The sequence below is a fragment of the Chamaea fasciata genome, unplaced genomic scaffold (genome assembly GCF_029207755.1).
Source record: "Chamaea fasciata isolate MVZ Bird 193981 ecotype frontalis unplaced genomic scaffold, bChaFas1.0.hap1 SCAF_4, whole genome shotgun sequence".
In the NCBI taxonomy this organism is placed as follows: Eukaryota; Metazoa; Chordata; class Aves; order Passeriformes; family Sylviidae; genus Chamaea; species Chamaea fasciata.
Genome location: NW_027094089.1, coordinates 8,113,105 through 8,140,699, shown reverse-complemented (window position 1 = coordinate 8,140,699; position 27,595 = coordinate 8,113,105). Strand labels below are relative to the sequence as shown.

The 27,595-nt window shown below is 38.5% G+C and overlaps 2 protein-coding genes across 3 annotated transcripts in view; one reads left to right on the top strand and one right to left on the bottom strand.

The window, feature by feature from the left end:
* Positions 1–15,180, top strand: part of SNAPC3 (small nuclear RNA activating complex polypeptide 3) — a 36,136-nt gene extending 20,956 nt beyond the window's left edge. The window contains exon 9 of the mRNA XM_066180821.1: positions 15,088–15,180. Coding sequence (XP_066036918.1) covers positions 15,088–15,097 — 10 coding nt within the window. The 3' untranslated portion in view covers positions 15,098–15,180. The remainder of the gene's footprint in view (positions 1–15,087) is intronic.
* PSIP1 (PC4 and SRSF1 interacting protein 1) overlaps positions 3,264–27,595 on the bottom strand; it is a 34,921-nt gene continuing 10,589 nt past the window's right edge. The window contains exons 5-17 of one of the 2 annotated variants that reach the window (XM_066180818.1): positions 25,894–26,010; positions 23,020–23,127; positions 22,122–22,184; positions 21,128–21,227; positions 19,419–19,494; positions 18,392–18,617; positions 17,679–17,797; positions 15,340–15,395; positions 13,780–13,850; positions 9,941–10,042; positions 9,034–9,253; positions 6,115–6,226; positions 3,264–4,022 (exon numbers count right to left, since the gene is read on the bottom strand). In XM_066180818.1, coding sequence (XP_066036915.1) covers positions 3,959–4,022; positions 6,115–6,226; positions 9,034–9,253; positions 9,941–10,042; positions 13,780–13,850; positions 15,340–15,395; positions 17,679–17,797; positions 18,392–18,617; positions 19,419–19,494; positions 21,128–21,227; positions 22,122–22,184; positions 23,020–23,127; positions 25,894–26,010 — 1,434 coding nt within the window. In that variant the 3' untranslated portion in view covers positions 3,264–3,958. The remainder of the gene's footprint in view (positions 4,023–6,114; positions 6,227–9,033; positions 9,254–9,940; positions 10,043–13,779; positions 13,851–15,339; positions 15,396–17,678; positions 17,798–18,391; positions 18,618–19,418; positions 19,495–21,127; positions 21,228–22,121; positions 22,185–23,019; positions 23,128–25,893; positions 26,011–27,595) is intronic. The other variant, XM_066180819.1, reaches the window with a different exon arrangement.

The following is a 27,595-nucleotide window of genomic DNA, read 5'->3' as shown; positions in this document are numbered from 1 at the left end:
AAGAGTCCTCTACGTACTTGAATGATGAGCAACTCAACAGGGCTGCACAGTATTTTAAGCTGTAGTAAACAACATTCTTGAAGTAGGGGTGCTATTATTAAATTTAAATTTTGTGCATAGCTGTGTTTTCTTTATTAGGAAAAAATCAGCCTTACTCCTTGTGAGACTTCAAATGACTGTCTAGTCAGTCTCAGCTCTTATGTTTGTATCTTTCAAGAGATACAGTTTACGGCCACTCAGGCATCTTTGAAGGTGAGATGTCAGACTTTGTGAATTTAGGTTATTTCTCTTTGGAAATGGGCAGTAAATTTAGGCCGCAAAAGCCCAAGCAGCTGCATGTACAGAGTGATTGCATCACACAATCAGGACCTTCATCTCTGCGTCCAATCTCAATTAAGTCTTTGAAGCAGTGGCACAGTGACCCATTATCTCTGAAACAGTTGTGACAGATAAGTTAGCTTATCAATACTTGTGTGAAAACTAGGTGGATTTGGCAATTCAGCATCCTTGTGAAATATACAATACTTTTTTTTTCCTTTCTTTCTTTTAATAATGTTTGATAAAAAGGGATGATCAAAATTGAGAAATGCTTTATGTGAGGATTTCCAGTAACATCTTTACAGAAATACTTGCAAGGGTAAAAGTGGAAGTTGTTTGAGTTTCTTGAGGTTTCAGTAAAGTACATTTTATGACTAGCTGGAATGTGGAAATCCACAAAATCCAGCATATAGTAACTAACCTCTATTTATAAGCTAAATGAGAATGCTGCTATCTGATGGTCAAGCTGTACGGCCGTAACATCAGTCTTTTGTGCAGTGCTAGCAATTCCCAAAAGTCACAGTCTGTGGAGGCCAATCATTGTGGCCATCTGCCCAAGACAGTTCTATACTGGAGCTGCCATGGTAACTGAACTTGCAAGTTTAACTTTAAGTATTGTCTTGAAGATCTGAAAGCTGTTGAAATGCAGGAGCAGGCAACCTCAAAATGTCAGAAGCCAACCTGGCAAAGCAGGAGGCCAGGTTAGCTGAGTAGGGAGTCCAGGCAGACCAAGGTGTGTCCTTAGTGAAGCAAGGACAGGGGACATGGGAGGAATACGGAGATGGTGCTCCCCACTGTAGGGAGAACATTCATGTGGTCAAAGCTCAACTGGGGTTGAAGCTCCAGAACTGTGCGCAAAATAAAAAGAGGGCGGGTTTTTTAATATATCAGTAATGAAAGGCAGTGCAGAAAAGACATTGGTCCTCACCTACAGGATAAGGATGGTCACCTCACCAACAGGGACATAGACAAGTCAGAGATGTTAATGCTTTCTTTGCCTCTGTCTTCAACATGGATTATGGGGCATGGGGGTCCCACTGTCTTGAGCTGGAGGATCAGAACTGTGAGAATTATCAATTCACAGTGGACCCTGAATTTGTGCAGGATCTGCTGGATCCCTTTTAAGTCTTTGGGGCTTTATGGGATTCATCCAGCAGTACCCTAAAGAGCTGTCTGATGTCACTGCAAGGTCTCTAAATTATTTTTGAATGGTTTTGGGACTTTGGAGAGGTCCCAGTAAACTGAAACCTGGCTAACATTGTCCCAGTTTTCAAGAAGGGCAAGAAGGATGACCCTGAAAACTACAGACCTGTCAGTCTCACTTCAGTGACTGGTAAAATTATGGAGCAGATTATGCTGTGAGTTCTTGAAAACACCTGAAGGTTGTTGACAATGCGGGTTTCAGTCAGAACAAGCGCAGCTTTATGATGGGGAAGTCCTGTTTATCAAATCTAATTTTATGACAGGGTAACACACCTAGTTAATCAAGAAGAGCCAGAACATGTAACTTTTTGGCTTTCAGTAAAGCTTTCAATACAGTTTTTCCACAATATCCTCCTGGCAAAAAATGTCCTGTGCACAATGCAATAAATGCCTCCTGAAATGGGCGAGCAACTGGATCATGGGCCAGGCACAGGGGGTTTCAGTGAGGGGTGACAGCACACTGGTGACCTGTCACTACTGGGGTTCCACAGGGCTTCACCCTTGGCTCTTTGCTCTTCATCCTCTTCATTAACAACCCAGATGCGAGACTTGAAGGAATACTAAGTTTGCCAATGGTATTAAACTGGGAGGAGCTGTTGACTCCCTTATGGGCAGGGAGGCCCTACAGAGGGACCTTCATAAAGTGGGAAGGCTGGGAAATCACCAACCATATTAAGTTCAGCAAGGGAAAGTGCCAGATTCTGAGGTGTACCAGAGGTGGGACAGCCCTGGATGTATGGACAGACTGTGAAATGAGATGGTGGAAAGCAGTGCCATGGAAAGGGACCTGGGGGTCCTGGTCTGTGGCAAGTTGAACATGAGCCAGCAGTGCCCTGGCAGCCAGGAGGGCCAAACCTGTCCTGGGGTGCATCAGGCACCAGCATCACCAGCCAGGCAAGGGAGAGGATTGTCCTGTTCTGCTCTGAGCTGGGGTCTCTTCACCTCCAGTGCTGGGGGCAGTTTTGGGCACCTCAGTATGAGAAAGACATGAAACCATTAGAGAGTGTCTAAAGGAGAGCAATGAGGATGGTGAAGAGCCTTGAGTTAAAGCTGTATGAGGAGTGGCTGTGGTCACTTGGTCTGTTCAGCCTGGAGGAGACTGAGGGGAGACTTCATCAGAGTCTTCAACTTACTCATGAGGGGAAAAGGAGAGGCAGGCACTGATCTCTTCTCTGTGACCAGTGACAGGACCCAGGGGAATGGCCTTAAGCTGTGTGAGGGGAGGTTTACATTGGATATTCAGAAAAGAATATTACAACCACCAGAGGGTGGGTGGGCACCAGAACAGCTCCCCAGAGCAGTGGTTGCAGCACCAGTGTGAGAGAGTTAAAGAACTGTTTGGACAGTGCTCTCAGGCACGTGGTGTGACTCTTCAGGTGTCTGGTGCAGGCCCAGGAGCTGGGACGCTGATGATCCTTGTGGGTCCCCTTCAACTCAGCATTGTTCTATGTATAGTCTCAGGATTTTCAAACACTAATTTTTAACCTCTCCTCTGTCAAATACCACATACAAGTTGTTCTAGTATTGGGCAAAGCTTGTGTTTCAAGAAACTATTCAGAGAGATTTGTACCCGTTCTATTCCCTTTCATGCCTCCAGGAATTAAAACACCTTACCAGTGTTTCTGTTAAAATTGTAGTTAGGGGTCCCCAAGTTAATGCCAAAAGCAGTAAAATCAAAATAGTACTAAAACCAGACTCATGTTTTGCCTATGAATGGTTCTGTCTATAAAAGGATGTCTTAATCAGTTCAAAATTCTTTAATTTCATAAATTGTTCAAGACAGCATTTTCCAGCCATTCTGCATCAACAGGTTTTGTGAGAACACCACACTTTTCAGTATACTTACTATACCCAATAGCAGACCATAAAAGTCACATTGCAGTAAATTGGCACGACGTGTTTTGCAAGAACAGAACTAAACCAAACAATTAAGTAAACTCATACATTAGCATTGTAACAGCTATAAAAATGCCGCTTTCAACTCCTACAAAACACAGTGAAAAGACATCCCCAACAAGAGTTGAAAAACTGCACAAACAGAGGTCAGTATCATAGGAGGAGAGGAAGTTTTATACAAAGGAAGCAACTGAAGAGTTAGAAGTATTTACACTTTTTCCTGCTATTAACTAGACAAACATACAGTAGTAAGTTAAAAATAGACTAAAGCTCTAAGTCCCGTAACATGTAAGCATTTTCTAACTAGGATTTTCATCTTTTGAAATGTGTTACCTGTTAATACAGGATGTAACTATTGGCAAAAGTGTTTAAATACTTGAAAACCAAGATTAAAAGGGCCTTTATTCCACAAAATTTAACTTCAAAATACTATGCTTATAAAATTATTTAGAATTTCAGCAGTCTATAGATTTAAAATGCAAAACTTAACAATCCTCTTTAATCTGTAATTGAAAAAAAAACCAACAAAACTCCAGTGATGTCATTTGTTTTCAAAGGCGGAATCATCCGCTGGTTTTTCAAGCTCGCTCTCTTCACCACACATCCTAGAAACAAAATAAAGCCATGTTATTGACCACATACAAAGGCAGCAAGCAAGACTTATTCCAGGTGATTGTACAATCTGGAGCAAGTGATGCTGATGAACACTCATGAAGTCTGGAGAACTGAGGCTGTTAGCGATGCCAGCGCTTATGTTAGCCCAACGCCCTCAGATCTGAAGCTGAGCTGGCAATGAGTGGCATCACTGTTGATGTATGAGATGGGCTGTGAAGAGCAATCATTCAGAGCTCTGTTTGTATCTGTACGGTATGTCAGTTTAGGTGGAAAAGTGCTCTAGCTTAACATGCCTTACCTCCTGCCACTGGAATCCACTGTATCCCTGAACACTGAGGTAAACCTCATGCAGCAGTATGTACTTTCACCAAAAACACTATGAAAAATGTTCTTACGTGCCAGTCAGATCAGAAATTTTAAGTTACAGAACTTTTTCCAAAACTTCTGAATTACATCTTCAGAAAGGTACAGATATGTCTTGCCTCTAGCTGAGGAAGAAATGTTCAGAACTGAACATAGTCCTATGATTTAAGAGGTTTACCAGCTCTTTGCTTAAACTGAGCCACACAGGTGTTTTGGAAATTATTTATTTTGTTTACTTGTTTCTCACTTCTAAGAAACCAAATATTGCAAATACAAATGTTCAAAAAATACTGAATGAAAGGAAGTTTGTATGCTGTGGAGAGTCTGGAACTTGAATTTAGACACGTGGATGCATTTCTCAACACGCACTGTAATTGCAAGGGGTTTATTTAAAAATCTGCTTTGTTGCTGTTAGTTAACAGTCAGTTCACAGACCCTGTGTCCAAGTAGTTATACAGTATTTTTTTTTGGCAAATGGGTTTCTTTCTTTATCAGTCAAAGATCATTGGAGTGTAGAGTTCACAGCCACAGCAAACACCACACACATACTTGATAAAAATGTTGATTTAGTTTGTTTAGGCAGAGGGCTAGAATATAACCCCTATGAGAACCTACACTTGTAACTTCACTATGTTCCTGTGAACAAGCATGCTGCTTGTTCAGACCAAATGAGTATTTGGCCTAAGTGGTTGAAAACTTCCAAATCCACTTCAGTACCTCTGAGGCTGCCTCACAGTAAATACCAGATAAATTTTCATATTAAGGGTTTTTTTTGTCATTTTCTTGTGTTTGTGGTTTCCTTACTGTAAATAACAGTCAATATTCCACTCTTTTATTTTATTTCACTCAATTTTAACTTGGCAGATAGCCAAAAGATTGCCAGGCAGCTGCATTTTCTCCTGATATGCATGAAGACAGTGATGAAAGGAGCTTGCTCCAATATTTGCTGCTAAACAAAAATAATCTCTGTGAGCAAGGTGCGGAGTGGCGGAAGAAAACACACTTCAACAAAACAATTCAACTCTAAGACAATTCTGGGCCTCTTCCACACTTGTTACTAAATTCTAGTAAGTGTTTCTATTTCTATAAGAGATTCATTGCTTGTTGTTTCTGTTTACGAAACACATTTTTCACTGAAACCAAGTTTAAATAGTTAGTGCAAGACAAATTCAAGTAGTCTTATGGCTTCGTGTTTAAAATGGTAAGTGCATCCACCTCTAAAGCATTCAGACTTCTGGAATTTCACAGGTTTAAGTTCTAGCCTGCAGTTTACCCGCATTTGAGTGATTCTATAGCCAAATTGCAGAAAATTATCTAAAATGGCTTGTCTATGGATGACAATTCAAGAATTCACCAAAAAAAACCACCTCTTTAGTTGCTGTAAGACTTGGTTCAGGCCTCCTCTGCTTCCAACTCAATAGCCTAAAACACAGGAAAAAGCTTTTACTTTGCCTTGGTCTATCTCATGCTGATTCTCTCCAGTAGCAGGACATCCTGTAATGTTTTTTAAGTCTCCACCACAGCAGCGAGTGAAATAACATTTTAAATATTCATTCAAAACTTAAACAGAAGATTTGCACACTGTTACTCTCCAAAGCTGAGAGCAAACTGTGAAGAAAACAGTACCTCAACAAGATTAAGTAACTTCAATCTATATTCTATGTTACACGATGAAGCTAGAGCAGAACAGATTGTCTGTTAATAATGTTATTAACTCACTTTTTCTTACTTCCAGCTTCATGCCTATCTTTCTTTTCTTCAGCAGTTTCTCCATTGTGTTGTGACTGGTTGGTGTCCTGGGCTTCAGACCCTCCATTCAGAATCTTTGAACCTTTAAAATGAAAGAGTGGAAATGTGGTACTCGCAGGGGATAAAACTGTACGGTAACAGCCCCTGATAATTTCTTTACCTTGATCAAATAAAACATTATAAATATTTTCCCCTCACCTTGATACCCAGGTAGCTGAAACAATATAAAAGACACTAACTGTTATGGCTTCAAGCTTCTGATCATTTCATGCAATGTGCTTCTTCCCATGGTTTTAGCAATGGGAATTGAACAGTTTGTATTTTTCATGCAATTTCAAGTTCTTCCTGTGCTTGCTAGCCTACAGGTCATAGGCCTAATGCTTGTTTGTATTCTGAGCAGTGAGAAAATTATACTTCGGTGGTAAATTCTTTTTATTGCTCTAACCAGGTCAGATAATCTTTGGAGATTCTTGTTACTTTAACTGTAGAAGTTAATAGTTCCATCACATCTAATTTACTCTTGACTACAACAAATTACGTAAAATCAAAATACAAGTTATATAAATAGAAGTGTTTAATGATAACCTGGATTTTTCAAGCAGGAAAACAGCACTAGCTAGAAGGTGTATTTAGAGGAGTCAGTGCAGAAATATTTAACATGTTTCAGAATTTCTGTGATGACTATATGTTTTGCTATGGTATTATGGGCCAGTGAATTTTGTGTGAATTGTTGAGGAATGTCACTCTCTAACTGATGATCCATTTTACTTGAAGTTGTAGATTTACATAAGAACTCCTCTATTAAACTACTGAGCTACAGTAAGAAAAAAAATTACTCTTCTGAATTTTTACAGTTTATCTGTTTATACTCTCAGAATCAGTTCTGAACTCAAAGGTCACAGGAGGAATTTGATAAAACAGTAAATGCTATATTCCCTTGTTACAAAGCAGATAATCTGATGCTGTACATTAAGTACCATCAATTACAGCATCATTCTTTACTGACTATCATTGTGAAGATAGTCAGGGTTCAGCAGTTCAGTTTTTAAAAAGGCAAAAGAATGCCTGTAAGGATCAGATTTTCTTTTTACAGCAAGTAAAAAACCTACTTCCATAAAATATCTTTCTACTCTGACAGACTTTCTTCCCATTTTCCACGTGACTGGGCAACAACATGGTATTTCGCTGTGTTCTGCTGAAGTTGTGTTTACCTTATCTTCAGTGGCTTCGCTAGCCAGACTATGCCCAGGAAGTCTCTCAGTGTAGCTGCTTTGTTAGAAGTATTAGTTGTCCTGATCACTGGTTTGGGGAAAGATCTGTATGGAACCTCTACTTCATCATACATTCTCTCACCAGAAAATGGTTGGATTTTAAAATCATCCTTGTTTTCTTAGCAATTACAAGTAGTGACATTCTTCCTATAGTTGTCTTGAATCCTTCGCACCTCAGTTACAGTAATTTGTTTAGTCTTGATCTGGGTGGTGTTTTAAATTGTTTTCTGAAAAAAACCCTGCAGGTCCTGCTTCCGGAATTCAATTTCAAAGTAAATGTAGTTTCGGTGAGGTGCTTGTGGAGATCAAGGATCTAAATAATTTGAATAGATGGGTAGAACTCTTAATTGCAACATAGCTTTCCAGTGTGTCTGTCTCATTTTGTTCCTCTGTTTAAAACTGTATCTATTTTAGAACTGATTTAAAGTTATTACTGAGCACACTTACTACAGAAAGCTTTTGATACTCTGTTGTACAAGCGCTCATGATTGATGTGGAACTGTACTGTTAAGAACATTAATACATTCTTTTGTCACATATGATTATTTCTTTACTGTTAGGCTGAACTACTGAAGTTGCATGAGGGACAAAACACAGAAGTAGGTTAAAAGTTGCTGCTACACATTGTAGAGCACGCATGATATATAAAGAGGCTAATGAAGGAAACTAAGCAGTGTCAAGTTGTCCCTCAGTGGCAGAAGCTTAGGTACCAAGAAGCTCCTGGAAGAATAGAAGATTGTGTTGGTTTTGGCTGGGGTAGAGATAATGTTCTTCAAGGTGGTGAATATAGGACTGTGTTCTGGATTTGTGCTGAATGCAAAGTTGATAATACAGAGATGTTTTTGTTACTTCTGAGTAGGGCTTACACAGAGCCAAGGCCTTTTCATGTTCCCACACTGGGGAAGAAGTTGGGGTTGCATGGGAAGTGACACAGCTGAGACAGGTGACCCAAACTGACATTCCAGACCACATGGCATCATGTACACTAAGTGAAGTGGGGAGGAAGGATGGGGGAATATATTTGAGCGATGGTGTTTGTTTTCCTTTTATGTGTGAGGGGGCCCTGCTCTTCTGGGGATAGTGGAACACCTGCCTGCCCAAGAGAAGCACTGGATTAACTCCTTGGTTTGCCTTTATGTGCACAGCTTTTGCTTTCCCCATTAAACTGTCTTTATCTCAACCCATAATTTTTTTTCCTTTTACAATTCTGATTCTATCCCTGATCTACTGGTGAAGGAGTGAGCAAGTGGCTGAGGGGCTTGGCTGCCGGCTTGGGCTGAAGTGCAACAATGGTAGTATGTCATTCTACCTCACATTTAATGTTCTGGGTTTTTAAAAAATTCTATAACATTATCAAGGTAGGTAATTTACAGAAGTAAAATTTGCACGGCTTGATTTTTGCAAAAGCCATTTAGCAAATTGAGATAAAACTGCCATGGTAAATGTTACATTGAATTTGAAAGTTATTTGTAGCAGTACTGTCCTTGACAACTTCAGATATGAAAAGGTTTTCATAGACAGGTGAAACTCCTACATCAAGGATATTTTGCAGCTGGCTCAAAAATTAATGGAGACTAAGTCTTTTATGTGACAAGAAAGTAAAGCCACTGTGACTTACCTGTTTGGTCTTTCTCCTTTTCAGTTTTTTTGTTTGCTCCTTTCTTCCCCTGTTCTTTGGTTTTATTAGCTTCTTCATGCTGCTTTTGCTCAGCAAGTGATTTATTTAGTACTTGGGAAAGAACAGAATCTCCTTCCCCAACCAGAAACATGGTCTTGAACTTGTTATATAGCATTGTAGATTTCTCCATGATAACTTGGCTAATTTTGAATTTCCGTATCTGAAATCAAAGTAATAAAACAGGCTCCAATTAGGTCCTTAAATTTCTGTGTAATTTCATTACACACTAGCTTAAATTCTTCATTTAAGATACAATGAGATATAATAGACTTTTGCACTTGAAGTGTCACAGAAACACAGAACTGCCAGGTTGCGAGGGACCTCAAAAGCTCTCCCAGTCCTACCCTTCATGGGAAAGGGAGCCTGGGCCACATTATCAAGCACCCTTGATCCCATCGCATCTTGAAAACCTCCAGCAATGGAATTACACCACATCCCTGAGGAGGTTGTTACAGTAAAACAATTGTTCTTACTTAAAAAAGTTCTTTAGTATAAAAATAAAGCCTTTCCCAGTGCAACTTGTACCCATTGCCCCTCATCTTCGCATATGACTTCTGGTGAAGACAAAAGTCTCAACCCACTCTTTGCAGCAACCCTTAAAACTGCTGGAATAACTTGATGACTTTTCCAGGAAGGAAGTAATGAAACCCTTTAGTCTTTGGTTATAGGGCGGGTTCTGCAGCCCTTTGATCTTCTTGCGGGCCCTCCTCTGGGCCCTTTCCAGTCTGTCTGCATCATTCTTGATCTGTAGGGATCCAGACTGGACAGAGTACTCCCAATAGTAAATAAAGCTGGTGTCAATTTAAGAAAACATACACCTTACTTTAACTAACATTGAAAATCTCACCTTCTTGAGAGTTAAGATCATCTCCGTATGTTTCTGAGCTTGTTGCATTGTGACTTGAAGGGATGCAAGCTCATCAAGAGCCTCAATACACCTGTTTACATCCTGTATATAAACAAGAAATTAGTCTGAAGATTAGATGTAATCTAAGATTAAAGTAATCTTTAATTAGCCATACTAATCTAAATTCTGTGCTCAGTGACACCTTCCACAATATCCTTAATTAGACTATGTACTTAATTTTAGAACAATCTATATAGTCAACTTGCCAACAAAAATTTAATACCAGTTGTCTCTTAGCTACTCCCATAAAAGGCAGATTATATTTGACTAAGTTGTAAGATTTAACAATAATTTTATGCTTTCAGCATACATAAAGCAAGTTTTAGGCTGCTTTCGTGAGTCTCGTACTTCTATGCTTGAAGCTGATAGTCAGGCTTTACCATGCACAATTTTTCACAAGTGATGAACCACTGAGAAGGGAGGAAAGCACCTTAAGTGGATCATAGTTAATACAGAGAACTGTCCTTATACACTCCCTTTTCCCCAGTATGCTTTGCCCTTTTTAAAATAAGTTTTCACAGATGCACCACCATCCAGTCTGAGGGGCTCAGTCATGCCCTGCAGTGGTTCCTCCACTGGAGCAGGCTGGAACGGATTAAGTCTAGCACAAGGCAGTCCCTGCCACTCATTACCAGGACCTTGCCTCCAAGACCCAGAACAACTCTGTGTTTCCCTAGCTGGAACAGCTTGCTGCTCCTCATGCTGCCATACTTCTTCATTCACACTTATTTTCTTATCTTTGTATTTCATCCAGACTAAACACCCCCAGCTCTCTTGGCCTCCTCTGTTTCAACACATGCTCCAAGCCCTTAATCCATCTTTGTGGCCCTTTACTGGGCCTACTACAGTAGGTCCGTATCTCTATTGTTCTAGGGAGCCCAAAATACAGTCCAATGTCTCATCAGAGCCAAGTAGAGGGCAACCACCACATTACTTCCACTCTCTCTCTCTGCAGCCCAGAAAGCTGCTGGCCATTTCAGCTGCAGAAGTGTACTGGTGGCTCATGCTAAGCTTGGTTTCCATCAATACCCCCAGGTCATTTTCTGACCTGGAGGTACTGATGGACAAGCTGCTGCTATTCAGCCACTCAGTCCCCAGCCTGTGCTGGAGGCATGGGGTTATTGCTCCACAGGCTGTAGTACTGGAATTGAAGTTGATGAAGTTCCTGTCGGTCCACTTCTCCAGACTGTTCAAGTGTGTCCAGATGGCAATACTCCCATCAAGCCTTTGATTTCAGTTTTGTATCATTTGAAAATTGGCTATAGGTGTGGTTTGTATCATCATTCCAGTCTTCAATGTCATATTTTAATAGTATTGACTACTAGTGACTGGCCTGTTGCTGGACTCCACCACTGTTTAGTTTTTTGTGCCCTGCTGTTCAGCCAGTTTTCAATCCACCTTTCTATCTGCATTTTTAGTTCAGACTTTGTAAGTCTGTCTTTGAAGCTGTCCTGAGAGACAGTGTCAAAAGCCTTTTTAGTCTTAACAGAAACAATATCCACTCTTTCATCCATCAAACCAGTCATCTCACAAAAAGACATCATTTTAGTCAAGCATAATTTCATCTTCGTTAACCCATGCTGACAACTCTCAGAGCTCTTACTGTACTTCATATCATTGGAAACAATTTCCAGGAGGATTTGTCCCATCACATTTCAAGGGATTGGTGTGAGATCAACTGGCCTGTAGTAACCTAGATCCTCCTCCTGCAAGATGAATGTAACATTTCCTTTCTTCTAGTCCCTAGGAACCAGCCCTTCATCACCATGATTTTTCAAAAACAAAATGCAGTGGATGGACAATGACATCATCCAGCTCCTCCAGCACTCTTCCACTTATTCTGTATTGGGTCTCTGTCTAAATGTTCTCCAATTTGATCTTTGTCCTCTGAGCATCAATCTTTGTTTTAATCCCCCTATTGTCTCAGGGACCTAGGATTCCTGAACAGACTTATACAAGCAAACTGAGGTCAAGATGACACTGGTTACCATAGTCATCTCCTTTTTAACTAGAACACCTATCCACCTATCCTATTCAGCAGCAGGTCCACATTTTCCTAGACATTAAGATGAATCAACCTGGAGAAGGGGGTAACCCCTAAAAGTGAGCCAGATCTCCTTGTCCTGTCCTCCCTCTAGCATGCGCTCTCAATCCTTCCAAGCAGATCCCTGTAGAGGTCAAAGTCTGCTCTCTTGAGTCCAGTGCTGTGATCTTTTTCATCCTGCTCCCTTCTCCCTGAACTTCACTATCAGAGTCAGTGCAGCCAAGGTTGCCCAGGTTTACATCATATGATATGATGTAAATATGATTTACATGATGTTCATATGATTTACATCATATGCCTGACCAGATCTTTGCTGTCTGGAGGATCAAGTCTAACAGGGTGTCTTGCCATATCAGATCCTCATCATCTGTGTTAGGCAATTACCAAACTCCAGAAGCTTCCTGCACTGCTATGTTATCCCCACGTCCCTTCAGCAAATACCAGGATGTTTTAAGCTTCCAGCTAGTATCAAAGGTGTCTCCCCATTGTCTTAAGATGACTTAATTCTCTACTTCTCTTTAATCACGTGATCTGCAGTGGACATTCTCAGGAATGTCACTCATTTTGGTTGGCCCATTAATCCTGACCCGTAAGCTCCCAGCTGGCTTTTCAGCTGTCCCAATGCAAAGCTCCACACATTTCAACTGGTCTCCCACATAAAGTTATCCTTCATCCTGTCAACCCATCTTTCTTAAATAGCCTGTAAACGTATAAGGCAAGGCTCACCTCACTTCTGCCTGAATCTCTGATACCAGTGAAACCACAGCCCTGCAACTGCAGAGATGCCCAGTTCCCCATGGTTGCTCCTCACACTATATGGATTAGTGTACAGCCATCCCTAAGGAGAAACACAGTTGTGCTGGCATTCCAGAATGGTTATGAGAGTTTTCCTGATTATGCTGGGCTGCCAACAGTTCCTTATTCAATGTGCTGATGTTTGTGGTCATGCCACTTCAGTCCTGTTCTGCAAAGAAATTCTGTTGATTTACATCACCCTGCTGACATCTGTTTACATCTGATTGCCATCCTGTCCCACCATTTCCTCCTCTGCCACTATTCCTAGTGTGATGCTCTAACCAGGCTGGCCAAATCCCTTGGCAATACTACTTTTGGATGGTTCCTGCCACCTCCTAGCACACCTATCCATTCCTTTGGGGGACTTTTTCCTCAATAAAGGGATCACCACCTGAGTCCCCATACCTTTAGCATTACCCTCAGAGTCACACAGTCATGCTTGATACTTCCCAAGTGTCCCCTGACTGAATCACTGCTGCTCAACCTGAAAACCTGCAGCACCAAACAAATGCACATAAGGCCAGAAAGCCTCAAACATCTGTCAGTAATATTCCAAATCCAAAACCCTGACAAGCAGCAGATTTCCCTTGACAGTGAGTGGAGTCAGTGGACTGGAGCCCTAATCGCTTGCATCCTGCTACTGCATCCAATGTCCTGGTGTTTCCACGTAGCTCAGCAAGCTGATCTAGTACCAGATGTTGTATTTGACATAATTCTAGCTCTATGTTTCTGGTAAATAATTTATTATGTAGTATTTTCAAACAAAACATTTCATTTTCTGACACTCATCTTTCACTGCCCATAGTAACTGCATTTAAGCAGCAGTTCTCTCTCATATGGAAAAAATTAATTTTCAGAGTATTAATTAAAAACAAGAACACATGCCAAGTATTTCCTGCTGGAATTTGAAACATGAATCAGTTTAAAAAAATATACTTACAAGATTGTCAATTTTCAGGGAATTCTTTATTTCTGCATGTATCCTTTGAAGCCTAGAATCCACTGAAGTTTCTGAAGATTAAAAATAATACTCATGAATATTTGTTAATCATATTAGGTTTGCTTTTGCAGAAATGATTCCACAAGTATGAACCTCATACAGAATGCAGAAGAAAACAGGCAGGCATTCTACATGCAGATGCACACATAAATACAATCAGAACAAAAGTACACAGCTTTTTAAAACTGAACATTATTGGCAACCCACACAATTTTTTCCTTAGAAGTTACAGCTGAAAAGAATTTTCTATTTCAAAATACAGCTGTCACCCTCTAATTGTAGGCCAGCTTAACGTGAAGTTTTAATAAATATTAAGAGTTACAAAGCTGGAAGGCCTTCCATGACAGGACACCTGGATATTGACGGTTTGTTTTCAGTAAACTGGATTCAAGTCACAGTCTGTGGGAACCGACAGTGGTCAGACCATGGATTCTTAGGATCCAGGCAGAAGCCTGAAGCCTGTGGGAAAGCCAAGGTCAGAACTCTCCCAGTCTGGCCTGGGAAAACAAAGACAACCCAAAACAACCTTGTAGATACCATCCTCCTGACACTTGGTGTTTCTCTAACTTGTTTACTGGTAGAGATGTTTACAAAAAGGTGGTGCCCTAAAGGACCAATCCTATTCATTGTACCGAAACACTGTATAAAAGAATCTGTCTTTCAATAAACTCGGAGTTCTACATATTGTTACATGAGCTTTCCTGAATTGTAACAGTAACAGTCTAAATCCATCCAAACAAAATGTTCCCAGTACACATGCTTCAGATGTGTGAAGGATGAATGGACACTGCATTCCATAATTCACATCTGAATGCCTGCTTGGATTTGGTATGTATTCTGAACAATAATGTGAGCAATTTCCTTTAAGTCAAACCCATCTTGGATAGATTTGCGGTTTTTATTTGCTCTCTTGCTGCAACTTTGGGTTGGGGGGAGTCCATGCCACTGGATTTGTACTATACTACAAATTACAGATTACAGACAGTGGTTTGGATTGCCCTCAAAGATGGGAATACTGAAAAAGGAATTACTTATCCCCATGAAGGCCAGTCTGCGGGCATGGGTTAGCAGACAAGACCACAGAAATCTGAATCTAAGCCTCCTACTTAGTGAGAGGTAGTATCTAAATAGTTTCAAGAGGTCCCTCAGAGTACTGTGTTATAAGAAGATACAAAGGAAAAAAATGATGGAGTAACGGAAGTGATTTATGTTGAAGAATAAAAGCTTTTTTCTTGTGTTCATAAACAGAAGAGACTGAGGTTTAAAAGCTCAAATGACAGTGAAGTCAGAACAGCAAAGACCTGTTCTACAGCACTGCAGAAAGAACACAGAAGGACAAAAGTGCACCGTTTCACAGATGTGAAAGAAGAATCATGGATCAAACTTCTCAGACTCAGATCTCGCACAGCCACCCTCAGCAGTACACTATCTTATCCAGGAAGAAATTCCATTGAAAATATAAAATGACCAAAAAGTACTGTTTAGATTCTTTTAACTAACCTCTCTTCTTCTCAATCTTCTTAACTTCTGTTTTCTTGCCTTCTTCTTTATTCTGCCTATCAAAAATGTTGAAATGTTTTTACAATGTTGTAAAGCCTGTATTTTTTCCCCCAGTTTCTGGATGAGATGCAATATTATGAGGTATTATCTCACTAGAACATTAGTGTGCAAAAACCACAAAGAGCCTAACCCTGGTTTTCAAGGACAAACAATTTAACAAAAATTAATTATCTAAGATACTGCTGATAAATCCTCCATACTCAGAGCTGTATTCTTCTGGAAGCTGCAAATTAAAGGATTTTAAAAACAAATAATTTCCAAATTGCATTTTGGTTTTTGTTGCATATTAACATAACATATTAACTGGTAAAATGGCATTATACAGAACTAACTTATGGAAAGAAAATATTATAATTATCATGACAAAAGGAGTAAAATTATTTACCATTACCACAGGGAATTTATGGATAGATCAATTAATCATAATCGGTTCCCATACGACTATTTTATCAAATAATTAATTGTAATGGTATACATATTTTACAACTGGCCATAAATGCATCAGTAATAATTTTAAAGTTCTTGAAAGGAGTAGTAATACAGAAAAAAAAGATTTATTACAAGTGCAGTGAAACCTCCTTGATCTTTTCCCAATTGTATCACTGAAAATAAAGCTGAGACTCAAGACAAACTAAAAAATTGGTTTACATTTCAGTTATTGGATGAAGACAGGCAGAAATCTTTGAAACAAGCTTTTGAGCTCTTAATGCAAAGATCATGAACTTCTGTTTACCAATCCCTCAGTTTTGTCTGACTGAGGAATTTAAAAGGCTACTTTTATAATTTGTGTATTTCAGCATATCATGACTAAATGTCCTGTGACTAGTTTTCTTCCTGTCATACTAATGTGCCTTCATAAAACATGTAGGCCTTCCTACATCTCCCATGTTTCTTTCATATAGAATACAAAACTTGTCTGCTTCAACTGGCAGCACAATCTCAACAATAGATAAACTTTGTATATGTACTGAATGGTGTATAAAGCACATTAACTAAATACAAATGAAGTAGCTACCAGGAAATGGAAACTACACAGATAAGCAAAACAATCAAAACATGTATCAGCCTATACTAGTTTTACTTTTTGTCAGTATTGAGTTTTGTGGTATTAGTCATCAACTGTAATTAAATTCATTATGCATTCACTACTTCTCCTTTATCTCACTGAAATAAAACACTATCTACCCTCCAATTCATAAAATATGCCAGCTATTTTAGAGTAGAAATTTGGTTGTTATAACTAAACCAACATATGACAGTTTGATTCCCAAAATCAAATCAGCATGTGTTAAATAGTGATACATTAAAAGCTGCTAAGATGCTAAGGCAATTTAGTATCTCCGAAACTGGAAATGCTCAGGTTTGCACAAGTAGGTAAAGTACTTATGTCAGGTCCCCAGAGGAGTGACAGGAAGGATGAGGAAAAATGGCTGGAGCATGAGAAAAGAAATACCCAAACAAACTACATTTTTGTTAGTGAATGTGAAAATGACAGGATTTTTTTGTAACCAGTAAAGGGGACTTTTATTCTCTTTCTTTCCTCCAAATACCTTTTTCTCTCCCTTTCTTCTGCCCTCTCACCAATGGTGGGGATGAGAACACCAAGCTCTTGTGGTGCAGCTTCTTCACTCATTTGCAGAATAGCAAATGAGTCAGATTTCTTCCTATTGTCCTACTCTCCAAGTTCCTGGTGAGATCTTCTCTCAATTCTTATGTTTGATTCGAGTAATCTTCTATCTGTTCTTGGTATCAGGCTTTGCAATACTAGAGTAATTATTTTTATCTTATTCTGTTTGACAGCATGTGCTCCTACTGTCAGACAGAAAAGGAAATGCTTTCCTGATAACTTATGCATTCCATACATCATCAAACATCCATAACCATGGATTAATATCAGGTCTTAACAATTTAATCTAAAAACTTTTAGAAAAATATATGGCTGTCCTGAACAGTTTTTCACACTGATCCCTTTTCACATGGATATTCTTAAGTTAGTTATAAAAAGAACATACCAGCTGTCCCCTGCTAGAGATTGTACATCACTGAAAGACTGACATCACTTAATTTCTGTGTTCCATTCTTCCTATTCTCCCACAACAGAACATTTTGGTTCAAGAAGCTTTCCACCCTCCCCTCAAAGAGAAGTTAAGATAGAAAACCAAAATGGGCAGGGGGAGAGAACAGTAGAACACAGTGCAAACCAGTTTGGAAGTTTCACCTCCTGTTAGGTTCAAAATATTCCTACAACTTGTGGGCATCACATGTTAAAATATACTCACGATTCAGATTCTGTCTGTTCCTCTTGCTTACGCTTTCTTTCTGTTACTTCTCTCTCATGCTGGCTTCTCACCATGTTTCTTCTGTGAGCTGCCGGAAAGCTTCTTCCCCCTTTTTTCTTCTGTTTTCATTTGGCATTTAATGGAATTTGGAATGAAAACAGTAACATTATTATTGTTTCTGTAAACAGATGAAACTAAGTATCTTTCAAAGAACTTTACTCCACTGAGCAACCTGACAAACACCGGCTTTCCCTGTAGCTAAACACAATTTCATTAGTCCTTTCTCCTTTATTTCTTTTCAATACTAAGCACCAGAGGACAATGCTAAGTGAAATACTAAGCACCAGAAAAATGACAACATTACAAATTGTTGGCTAGTGAGAGTTTTGTACCTTTCAAAAATGTGATTTCAAGCCACCTGTTCTCCAGATACACCCAAGGAAAACAACATCTGTCTTCCAAGGAACATAGATTAAAAAAACCCCATAAGCCTCTTGACATTTAAATACTTTGTTAAAGGGTGTCTTAGAAAACACTAGAAGTTCCTGAAAGAATTATTTGAGAAAAATAGTTCTGAAACTTTTATTCTATATATCTATGTACTAGGCACACCAGACTCCTATCATCAGTAAGATCTAGCATTAACTTGAAGAAAGATCTCCAGTGATACTACTTTCCTCTATAGTAAATTTATCAGGAAAGCAAAATTATACCTTGTCCCCTTCTTGTTCTTCTCCTTCATCTTCAGAATCAGAAGCCGATGCAGAACCCACTTTTGCAACATTTTTCCTTTTTGCTTCAGCTTCTTTCTTTCCTTCCTTTTTATCAAATTCCTTCTTTGATTTCTCCTCTTCCTTCTGACTTTCCTCTTCTTTTTTCCCTTGCTTTTTGGGCTTTTCTTCTGGTCCTTTTTTCTTTGACTTCTCCTCCTCATTAACACTACAACAAAAAAAGTATTTAGGCATCACATGCATTATCTACAGCGACTTAAAAGAACAACATTCAAACTCAGGAAGCTGGATCTTTTTAACCACATAATAAAATGATGAAGATAATTCACTTAACTACTCTTCAAAAACACTCTTTCTCTGAAATTAAAACCCATTACCGGTGGGGGGAAAAGCACAGCAAATAAATATCAGTATGGAGGGCTTAATGAAGGTAACATTAAATAGGAGTGTGTAGATCCTAATCCAAGAAGTTCATTTTCAGTGAATGAAAATTTATAAAGTATACTTATTTAAGTTGTTCCTATTTCGAAACTGTCCATCTGCCAATTTATAGAAAACTAAACCTATGTTCAGCTTTTCCTTGAGTTACTAGAAGCACTAGATCTGACATAAGAACTTAAGATGGCAAACCCAAAATTCAGGTAACTAACAGTGTAGCAATTCCATCAGAAGAGATTTCAAACAAAAATATATGAAAAGGAAGACACTATTTTATTTTTGTGTGATGTTGTATTTTCTCTTAATAAATACCTTTCCTCTTCATTCAGCATACAGTGTTGTAAGGAATTTTGTACAGATTAGACAAGTTCAGAATATTAAGATCTTCTCTCTCCTGTTTCAGAAATGTCTTTCCTTGAATTACTCTGTATTATAAAAACATCTACACAAATAGTAACTTATACTGAACTCTAAAGGGGCAAAAACCTGTCAGGAGTAATAATCTTCAAGTCTTAACATAAGGAGCAACACAACTGACAGTGAAGAACCTTTATATTAAGAAAAAACTCACAAGTCACCCTCTGAAAGACACGATGGTTTCACCAACTTGGGTCTTCCTCTTGGTTTTGGAACTTTTACTTCAGAAGCTAGTAGTTATACAGAAGTAACAGGTTAGTCCACAGCCACCATCTGTTCCTTGTCTATGTGTCAAGATACTTACTCAACATAAGCCATGCTTAAATCAAAATATACACCCTAACTTTGTTACTGTATAGAATTCAAGTTGAGCACCAAACTTAATCAAGATCTCTTTGAAAAGTTAAAGAGTTGGCAGCGTTTTTAGCTGATTCCAGTGCTTTTTGCAATCTATGCAGTTGCAATTTGTTTTACATGTTGCGTAACTAAGATGAGTCTTAAATTAGATAATGGGAATTATCTAATTATATTAGATATGACATTAGAGAATGAAAAGCAGTTACTTATGTCTAAATTTGTTTTGTTGTCCACTAGTTTTACTCGTATCTTGGAGTTTCCATCACTTTTCAGGCTAACAAACAACTGTCAAGGAGCTTCCACCACCGCACTACAGTGTAGATCAAACCTCTTTGTTTCCTCAGATTGACCATATTGTTAGAAGTAAGGCAATTATATATCTCAAATGTTTGTCCAGTACCACAGTAACTATGCTGTCAGGAAACCTAATATTCAGTGTTTAAACCCCTGTTGGTCTTAGCACAGAGCACTTTTAAGCATCCTATGAACAACAGAGAAGGCTGCATATATTTTCCAAAAAGGTTTTTATATAGGAGGCAGAAGCATCTCTAACAGATCCCTTCCTGCTCTAGGAGTAGTTAGTGAAAAACATCAAAATTTTTAAAGATAAACCCACAAATATTAAAAATGCATATTTAGTAAATGTAATGAAATGGCAGGGGGGATGAATTAATACTTCATTTCCTCACAGCTTCCATGGCAAAAGTAATTAAAGTCTATTTAATTCTGATTCCACTGTTTTTATATTGTCAGCAAATACAGAGGACTGTAAATTACTCGTTTCCCTGACTAGGTGCCTATACAATGTACTTAACTGCTCCAAGAACTGTCTTCCAAAGCAGTAATTAGTGATCAAGAATACCTGCAAGCTTGCTATTGAAGTGAAAAAACATCATTGCTAATTTGAAAGAAACAAGGCACTACAGAATTATCACCAAATGGTTCTAACAGAAGATGCCAAAAATATTAGTTATATTTTCTTTTTATTTGCCCATCAATCAACACAGACCACCTTAAACATCTTTTTGAACAAGTCTCTTCAGCTCTTATTTTATTTTTCTTGTCCTCTGAACTCCACCTACGGGCTCCTTGTTCCCCCAATTCCCATCTTTGATAAAGTTAGAAGAAGCATAAGACACAAAGTATTTTACAGACCTTTAATGAATACAAACTTTTATGCAGGAAACCCGCCAGAGAGCTCCTATCATATATCTACACTTAAGCAGTATTCTGCAAAGAAGACTGACCTATTCTAAAAGGTAGTAATTGTACCCCAAACCAACCAGGCTTTAATTTAGGAGACTAAGCATTAATATAACAATTTAAATCCATTTATGTCCTGAACTCATCAGTCTGAGATGTTTTCTCACTACAATCTACTAGCAAAATCTGCCTTTAGTATGCAAAAATGCTCTGCAGTACTTCAGGGGAAGGAGACAACTCCCTGACTAATTCTACTAAAATATTTCTCTGGTGAAAAAAATTAAATCACTCTTCTGAAGTTACCTGCTGGTCTTCCTCTTTTGGGGCTTACTTTTGGAGACACTGGCCCAGTAGCTGCTGCTGCCCCTGCTGCTGCTTCCTCAGCTTCAGCTTGTTTCTGAGACTAATTTAAAGAATGAATTTCACCAGTGAAAAAAACACATGGCACCAATACCTCAATTACTTTCTCAAACGAACACCTTTAAACTTCTGGAAATATGTTATTATGTGATTGCTTGTACACACAAAAAGTCTCTGAACTTAGTAATAGGTTATACTTGAGTATTACTAATTTTACCCTCTCCAATCCCTAATGGAGAAAACAGTCAATAACTTAGTGTCCAGAATAAAGGACTACTAGAGTGCAGATACAGCATGCTACTTTTCTGTGACAAATATACTAAGGTCACAGATACTTCATACTCATCTCCATTGTTGGCTGAAACTTTGGAAGGTAAGGTTTCAAACATAAAATTAAGATCTGCTCTACTTAATTCTAGTTTTCAGTTGGGTCAGTGCCCTGATCTGGCTTGCTGTATGACCACAAGAACATTAAGGCTAGCGTACGCTGAGCAAGCAGCTGGAACTGTCTCTTTCAAAGCAACTGTATTCTCCCAGATTGTAGAGACCACAAAAAAATCATGGATTTGTGAAAAAGGGGAGTATTTCAGGTATTAGTTCAATAGGATGAAGATGTTAAAAATTTTTTTTCAGAGCTTCAACATATGCTATTTTATTAGCAGTTTACCAACACTTTATGTCTTATTTTTTCTTATTTGTAATGAGCTGTTTGGCAAATATAGGGACTCCATATTTAACATCAAGTTAAAAAATAATTGAGACTTGTAAAACACTCTGGGAAAACTTTTATTCCTGAAAATTTTTCAGACACTTGAAAAGGGGGAGTAGAGTGTCAAACACTTAAATTTATGCATAATCTTTTATTAAAGGAAATAACATCCAGTATTATTACATCCAAAAAATTCCAGTAATGTGAAGTAATTCAACGTGGTGTTACCTTTCTTTTTCTTCCTCTTCTGGCAGCTTTAGGAATAGAAGCATCATTTGTTTTCACCACATCCTGTGAAGATTAAGAATGTTCCTAAGAATCTTAATAAAACAAAGATATATTCCATTTATTCTATTTTTTTTTACACAACTGAAGCCTCTGACACACAATCTAGACAAGAATCTTATTATGTACATGAAGACACTGCATGCTTTTAAATTAATAAAATCCAAAATTAATAGACATAAGGAAAAAATTCTTTACTGTGAAGGTGGTGAGGCACTGGAACAAGTTGCCCACAGAGGTTGTGTCTGCCCCATCCCTGGCAGTGTTCCAGGCATGACAGGATGGGGCTTTGAGCAACCTGGTCTAGGAAAAGGTGTACTTGTCAATGACAAGGGGATTGGAGCCAAGTAATTTTTAAGGTCTGTTCCAACCCAAACCATTCTATGATTATGTGATTATCTGATACTTAGGATTTCTCCTGAGAGATAAGAAATAAGTACTAAATAATATTCTGTTCCAAATAAAAATGCTATGTAGTGATGTTTTGAATGTTAGTGATGTTAGTCTGTCTGGACTCTACCTAGTCTTTAAAAGAGGTACATTTGCAATACAGTAAGTGTAAATGGTAAGGGATAACATACACAGACTTCCAACTATTTTAATTGAACTTATAGACAAATCAGACTAGAAGTTTCCTCTCTGATGAAAACTTCCATTTCTGGGAGTTTCAGTAGAGAGGTATAAATGTGAGTGAACACACAGAAAGTTTTAGATAATTAAACACCTCCTGAAACTGCCACAATAGTAATAACTGTAGTGTTTTAATACTCAGTAATAGATTTACACCAATAAACAGAATATTACAATATTCTCTGTTACATAGAAAAAAATTCTCACATACTTCTTTACTGGTTTTGTCAGAAGGTAGATCATGTTCCTTTGAAGTATCCATCTCCTTTTGTTCTGTTTCAGCTTCTGTAGGTAAGTTATTATCCCCTTTAGGCGATAACTGCAAAGCAAGTCAACAGAGGATAAAAAAATGCATTAAAAAGTACTGCATAGTGAAAAGAGAACATGCTAATTACCATCAGGCTGCTCTTCACTTTAAGTAGTTTAAATCTGTAGGTACACGCATTTCTTAGGTACCCATTCAAAGCCTAATCATACTGGACTACTTCCTCTTATGAGAAGGGCCAAGGGAGCTGGGCTTGTTCAGCCTCAAAAAGAGATAACTGAGAGGAGCCCTCATCAATGTGTAGAAGTGTCTGGGGAGTGGGTGCAAAGAGGATGGACCCAGGTTCTGCTCTGTGGTGCCAAGCAACAGCACAAGAGGCACTGGGCACAAACCGATGCACAGAATTTTCACCTCAACGTGAGGAGAGCTTCTTCACTGTGCAATGACCAAGCACTGCTAAAAATTGCTCAGAGAGGTTGCAGAGTCTCCCTACCTGCAGATCTGGAGAACAATCTGCAGACAACCCTATCCAGTGTCCTCTGGGATGACTCTGCTTGAACAGAAAGGTGATCTAGACTAGGTTTCTTCCAGCCTGATGCACTCTGTAATTCTGTGTGAATAACCCTTCAGCCAGTTATTAAAGATACCAGTCATGGCTGTGTTTCCACTGTGGTTCTTGTGCACCTGCTCACTGACAGGGCGTGGGAAACTGAAAAGTCCTTGGTTTAGGATAAACACTACTTGACAAAAGCTAAAACACAGCACTGAGCCAGCTACTAAGAAGAAAACCAATCCTATCCTAGCTGAAACCAAGCCAAATAATAAACAAACCACAAGCAAGTTGTTCTATCATTTGTGAGATTGTAATTTGTGCACTTTTTCTTGTTTTGTTGGGTTTTTTTTTAACCTTTAAAATAATTGCTTTGGTTTGGTTTTGGTCTTGAAAAATCAAGAGTTTGTAATTATTTACTTGAAAATAATCAACATTTCCTTGCAACCTATATATCTGCATGTCTTTAAGATTACCAGTTCTTTCAATTTGACTACTATTGGTTTGTCCCACTTTCACATACCTTTTTTAAAATTCTGTTTTTAAGTAACTATCATCAATTAGGCAAATCTATACAAAAGGACCCAATCAGGATCTTCCATTTCATCATTACGTTTAAATGCTTCTGTATCTTCCTGTTTCTCTTACACTGTGCCAGCATTGAACAGCCTAAAAGCACTTTTGATGAGAAACATTAAGCTTAAATCATCGGCATCCCCACTAGCACATGCTGCTTGAGGCATAAATTCAGAATGAAGCAAACTGATTAAACTATCAGCCCAGTTTAAAATAAGTTTCCCTCTCACAGTAGCAAATCCTAAGAACAAATGTTTTTATAGGCAGCATGCATAGGCAACAGCAGCACTGGTTTGCAAACACTCTCTGGAAATTACATGTTTCAAAGCCCTGCTAAGGTACAGCAAATAGAACCCAAATCACCCTCACATTCCACACCTGCAAGTACTAAAATAAGGAACTCTAGGCAATAAGACATTGGGAGAAATAATCCATGAATAATTCTGCAGGCTCCAACTCACCAAAACCATTCACAACATCATCTATCAGTATACTACCAGTAGACTAATTTTTTTCCCCTCCAATCAAAGGACTTTTTTCCTCTTGAATAAACAGTTACTGGACACTAATCCTATTTGCCATGTACTTGATACATTGCAAATTCCTCAGTTGCAACTGTGAATCAGTGCTGAAGGACACGCAGCAACACCTACAAAAAAACTACATGGAATCTTGGCAAATAATCAAAATGGAAACGGAGGTCAAGAATAAAGGCAAGTCTATTCAAAATAGTCTGACATTTAATTTAAGGGCACTGCTCATCCTGTTGAGTAGTAATTTCCAGTAATGAGTTACAAATAAATGAGGTACCATAAATGTCAATCCCGCCTGCATGATAACGTTTGTCATTTTAGAATTCTACTCTTAAAACCACTGAGAAGGGTTGACAACACACACTATCTCTCCTATACCATATGAGAACTATCCCTATATGAACAAAACATTCAAGAATAAAGTTCAAAGCAGCGTACTACTGCTTTGAATCATTAAATGTGCTGTAAGCTAGGAAGCTTCACTTCTCACAGTATAAACAACGTACTGCACCAGCAAATTGAAACAAACATGTTTCAGACTGAAATGAATTTTTTGAAAGGTTTCTAAGGTATGCACACATTTACAAAGCAAAGAAGCTAAACTCTGTATAAACTACATACTGTTTCTACAGCTATGAGATTCTCTATATCCTAAGTAGTTCATTAAGGGTATGGTCTAATTCAAGCTGATTGTTATAAACTTTCTCTGGCAAACACACTTAAGTACCCTTTCACCCATGACAGACACTAATGCTCTGTTCTGCTTTTCAATATAAATGATCACAACTGAAAGTGGGTTATACCTGTCTATAATATGAAAAAGTCTTCAAAAACTGAAAGGGAAAAGTTAACCTAATTCTTGATGATAATTATAATTTCCAACTTCTCCTGCTTTGGAAGTAATGTATCAATTTAGTTTAAGTGTATTATCATATAGAAATACAGGCTGATAAAGAAATTCATTTTCAAAAAACATATAGCACCGTAAAAAGAAAACAGAAGGACAAAAGTGTTACTGTAAGTATACCTGAAAAGAAGAAAATGCAGGCAAGTTACAACACAAATACTTTAAACTAACAGTGGTTTAAAGTAAACACTTGGCAATATAGTTTTGACTTTAAAATGTTTCTGGCAGAACAAAGCAGAAATTCAGTCACTTACTTTTGGGACAGAACACTTTTTTCTTTTGGTTCCTGCTTTTTCTTCACTCCCCTCAGCAGGCTCTTGACTGCTTTCTTCAACAGTTTCATTGATAGCAGTGTTAATGGCTGGATGGGGCTTCAATTAAAAAAAAAATCAAAAAGGAGATCTAAATCCCCTCCTCACCTGAGATGTATTCTCCCAAATACAATACTGAAGAAAGTGTCATGTCAAGGAACCCCTTACTAGAAGAACAACAATATTAAATACATCTTATTTCAATAATTTCCAATTAAATTTTCAAACTCTAATGAGTTGCTGTAACAACTCATTTTCACATTACCATACTGCAATGTAAGTCTTTTTTATGTATAATATAACATATCTTAACATATCTGAAAGATTAAAAAAAAGAAAAAAAAAGTTTTGGTCAAATACAACATCTGGTGCTACTATAAAGAAGTGCATTTTTAAATACGCTATCAATCCTAACTGATTCAACTACTTGTTCCTAAAACATAAGCAGAAAAAGGACTACAGTAAGATTTAATGAGCTAAAAGTTATAACTATAGTAACAGAGGAGATAAAGCCTAAATTACTCTTTTTTCTTCCATTACATTGTGTCTGGCTTTCTCCCTCTTACATACTAGCTACTTCACATAAAGCTGGCAAAACTCCCCTGACTTTTTTTCCCCACTGGGGAAGTGGGTTTGGGTTTAAGCCCAACCTACAATCTCCTTTCTGCCCTCCAACTCCCTTCCTAGCAGTTACAAGCAACATCTGCAAAGTATCAATACTGTTCTTAGAACATTCCAGTTCTGGCAATGAAACAGAAAATACGGCTCTCAGAAGGCCTTACTGAGATAAAAAAATGCAGTGAACTGCTAGTAAACAATCCATTTTGACACTGCTTGGGTCCATCAGAGGGAACAGTGGCATTTACAAAGCAGAAGGAGACTGCAGCTTCTCGAGCCTAAACTGTTGACAGCGCAAACCAGGACACCCAGGTGCCGGAATGCTCTGCAGCCGAAAACGTGGTGCAGCAACAGGCCACTGCCAGGGACAGGGGTATCCCAGGAATGTCATGAACTTCAATGCATGTGCCATTATCATGGCCCCCACACTGCAGTGAAACTGCTGAGTCAGTGCCACAAAGCGCCACCGAGCCAAGACAGAAATGATAGAAATGAGTGGGCACCAAGTCCCAGCAGAGCTCTTCCCACCAACAGAGGAAAGGAGGATCTTCACAGGATGCTGCAGATTCCTGGTGGTGACTACCTTTCTCACTTTTTGTAATTCTTTCCTTTTCCCTACTTTTCTATTTTCTTCCTTGCTCAGTTCTTTGACGGTGAATAAAAGTGGATTACTATTTTGATCACCATCATTTGACCTCTTTTGTCACTTAATCTCACTCCTGGTATATTTGAATTTCCCAACCTCCATGTTAGGGTGGTGGATGGCTTAGGGCACACTCTCAGCTTGAGACATATGCCCAGTAAAAGGACAAAAAAAAGAGGAAAAAATTGCAAGTGAATGCCTCTATACGAAGAGCTGACAAGTCTGCCCCTTTAATATCATCTTGTATCCAGATTAAAAGCGCAATTTTGCCCAAACAGTCACGTGATCACCCACTTCTCTCTGACCATACCCGCTGCATGCCCAAACACAAAATTGCCTACTCATCCTGAATTTTTAAGCTCTGACTCCCAACTGTCTTCCCTG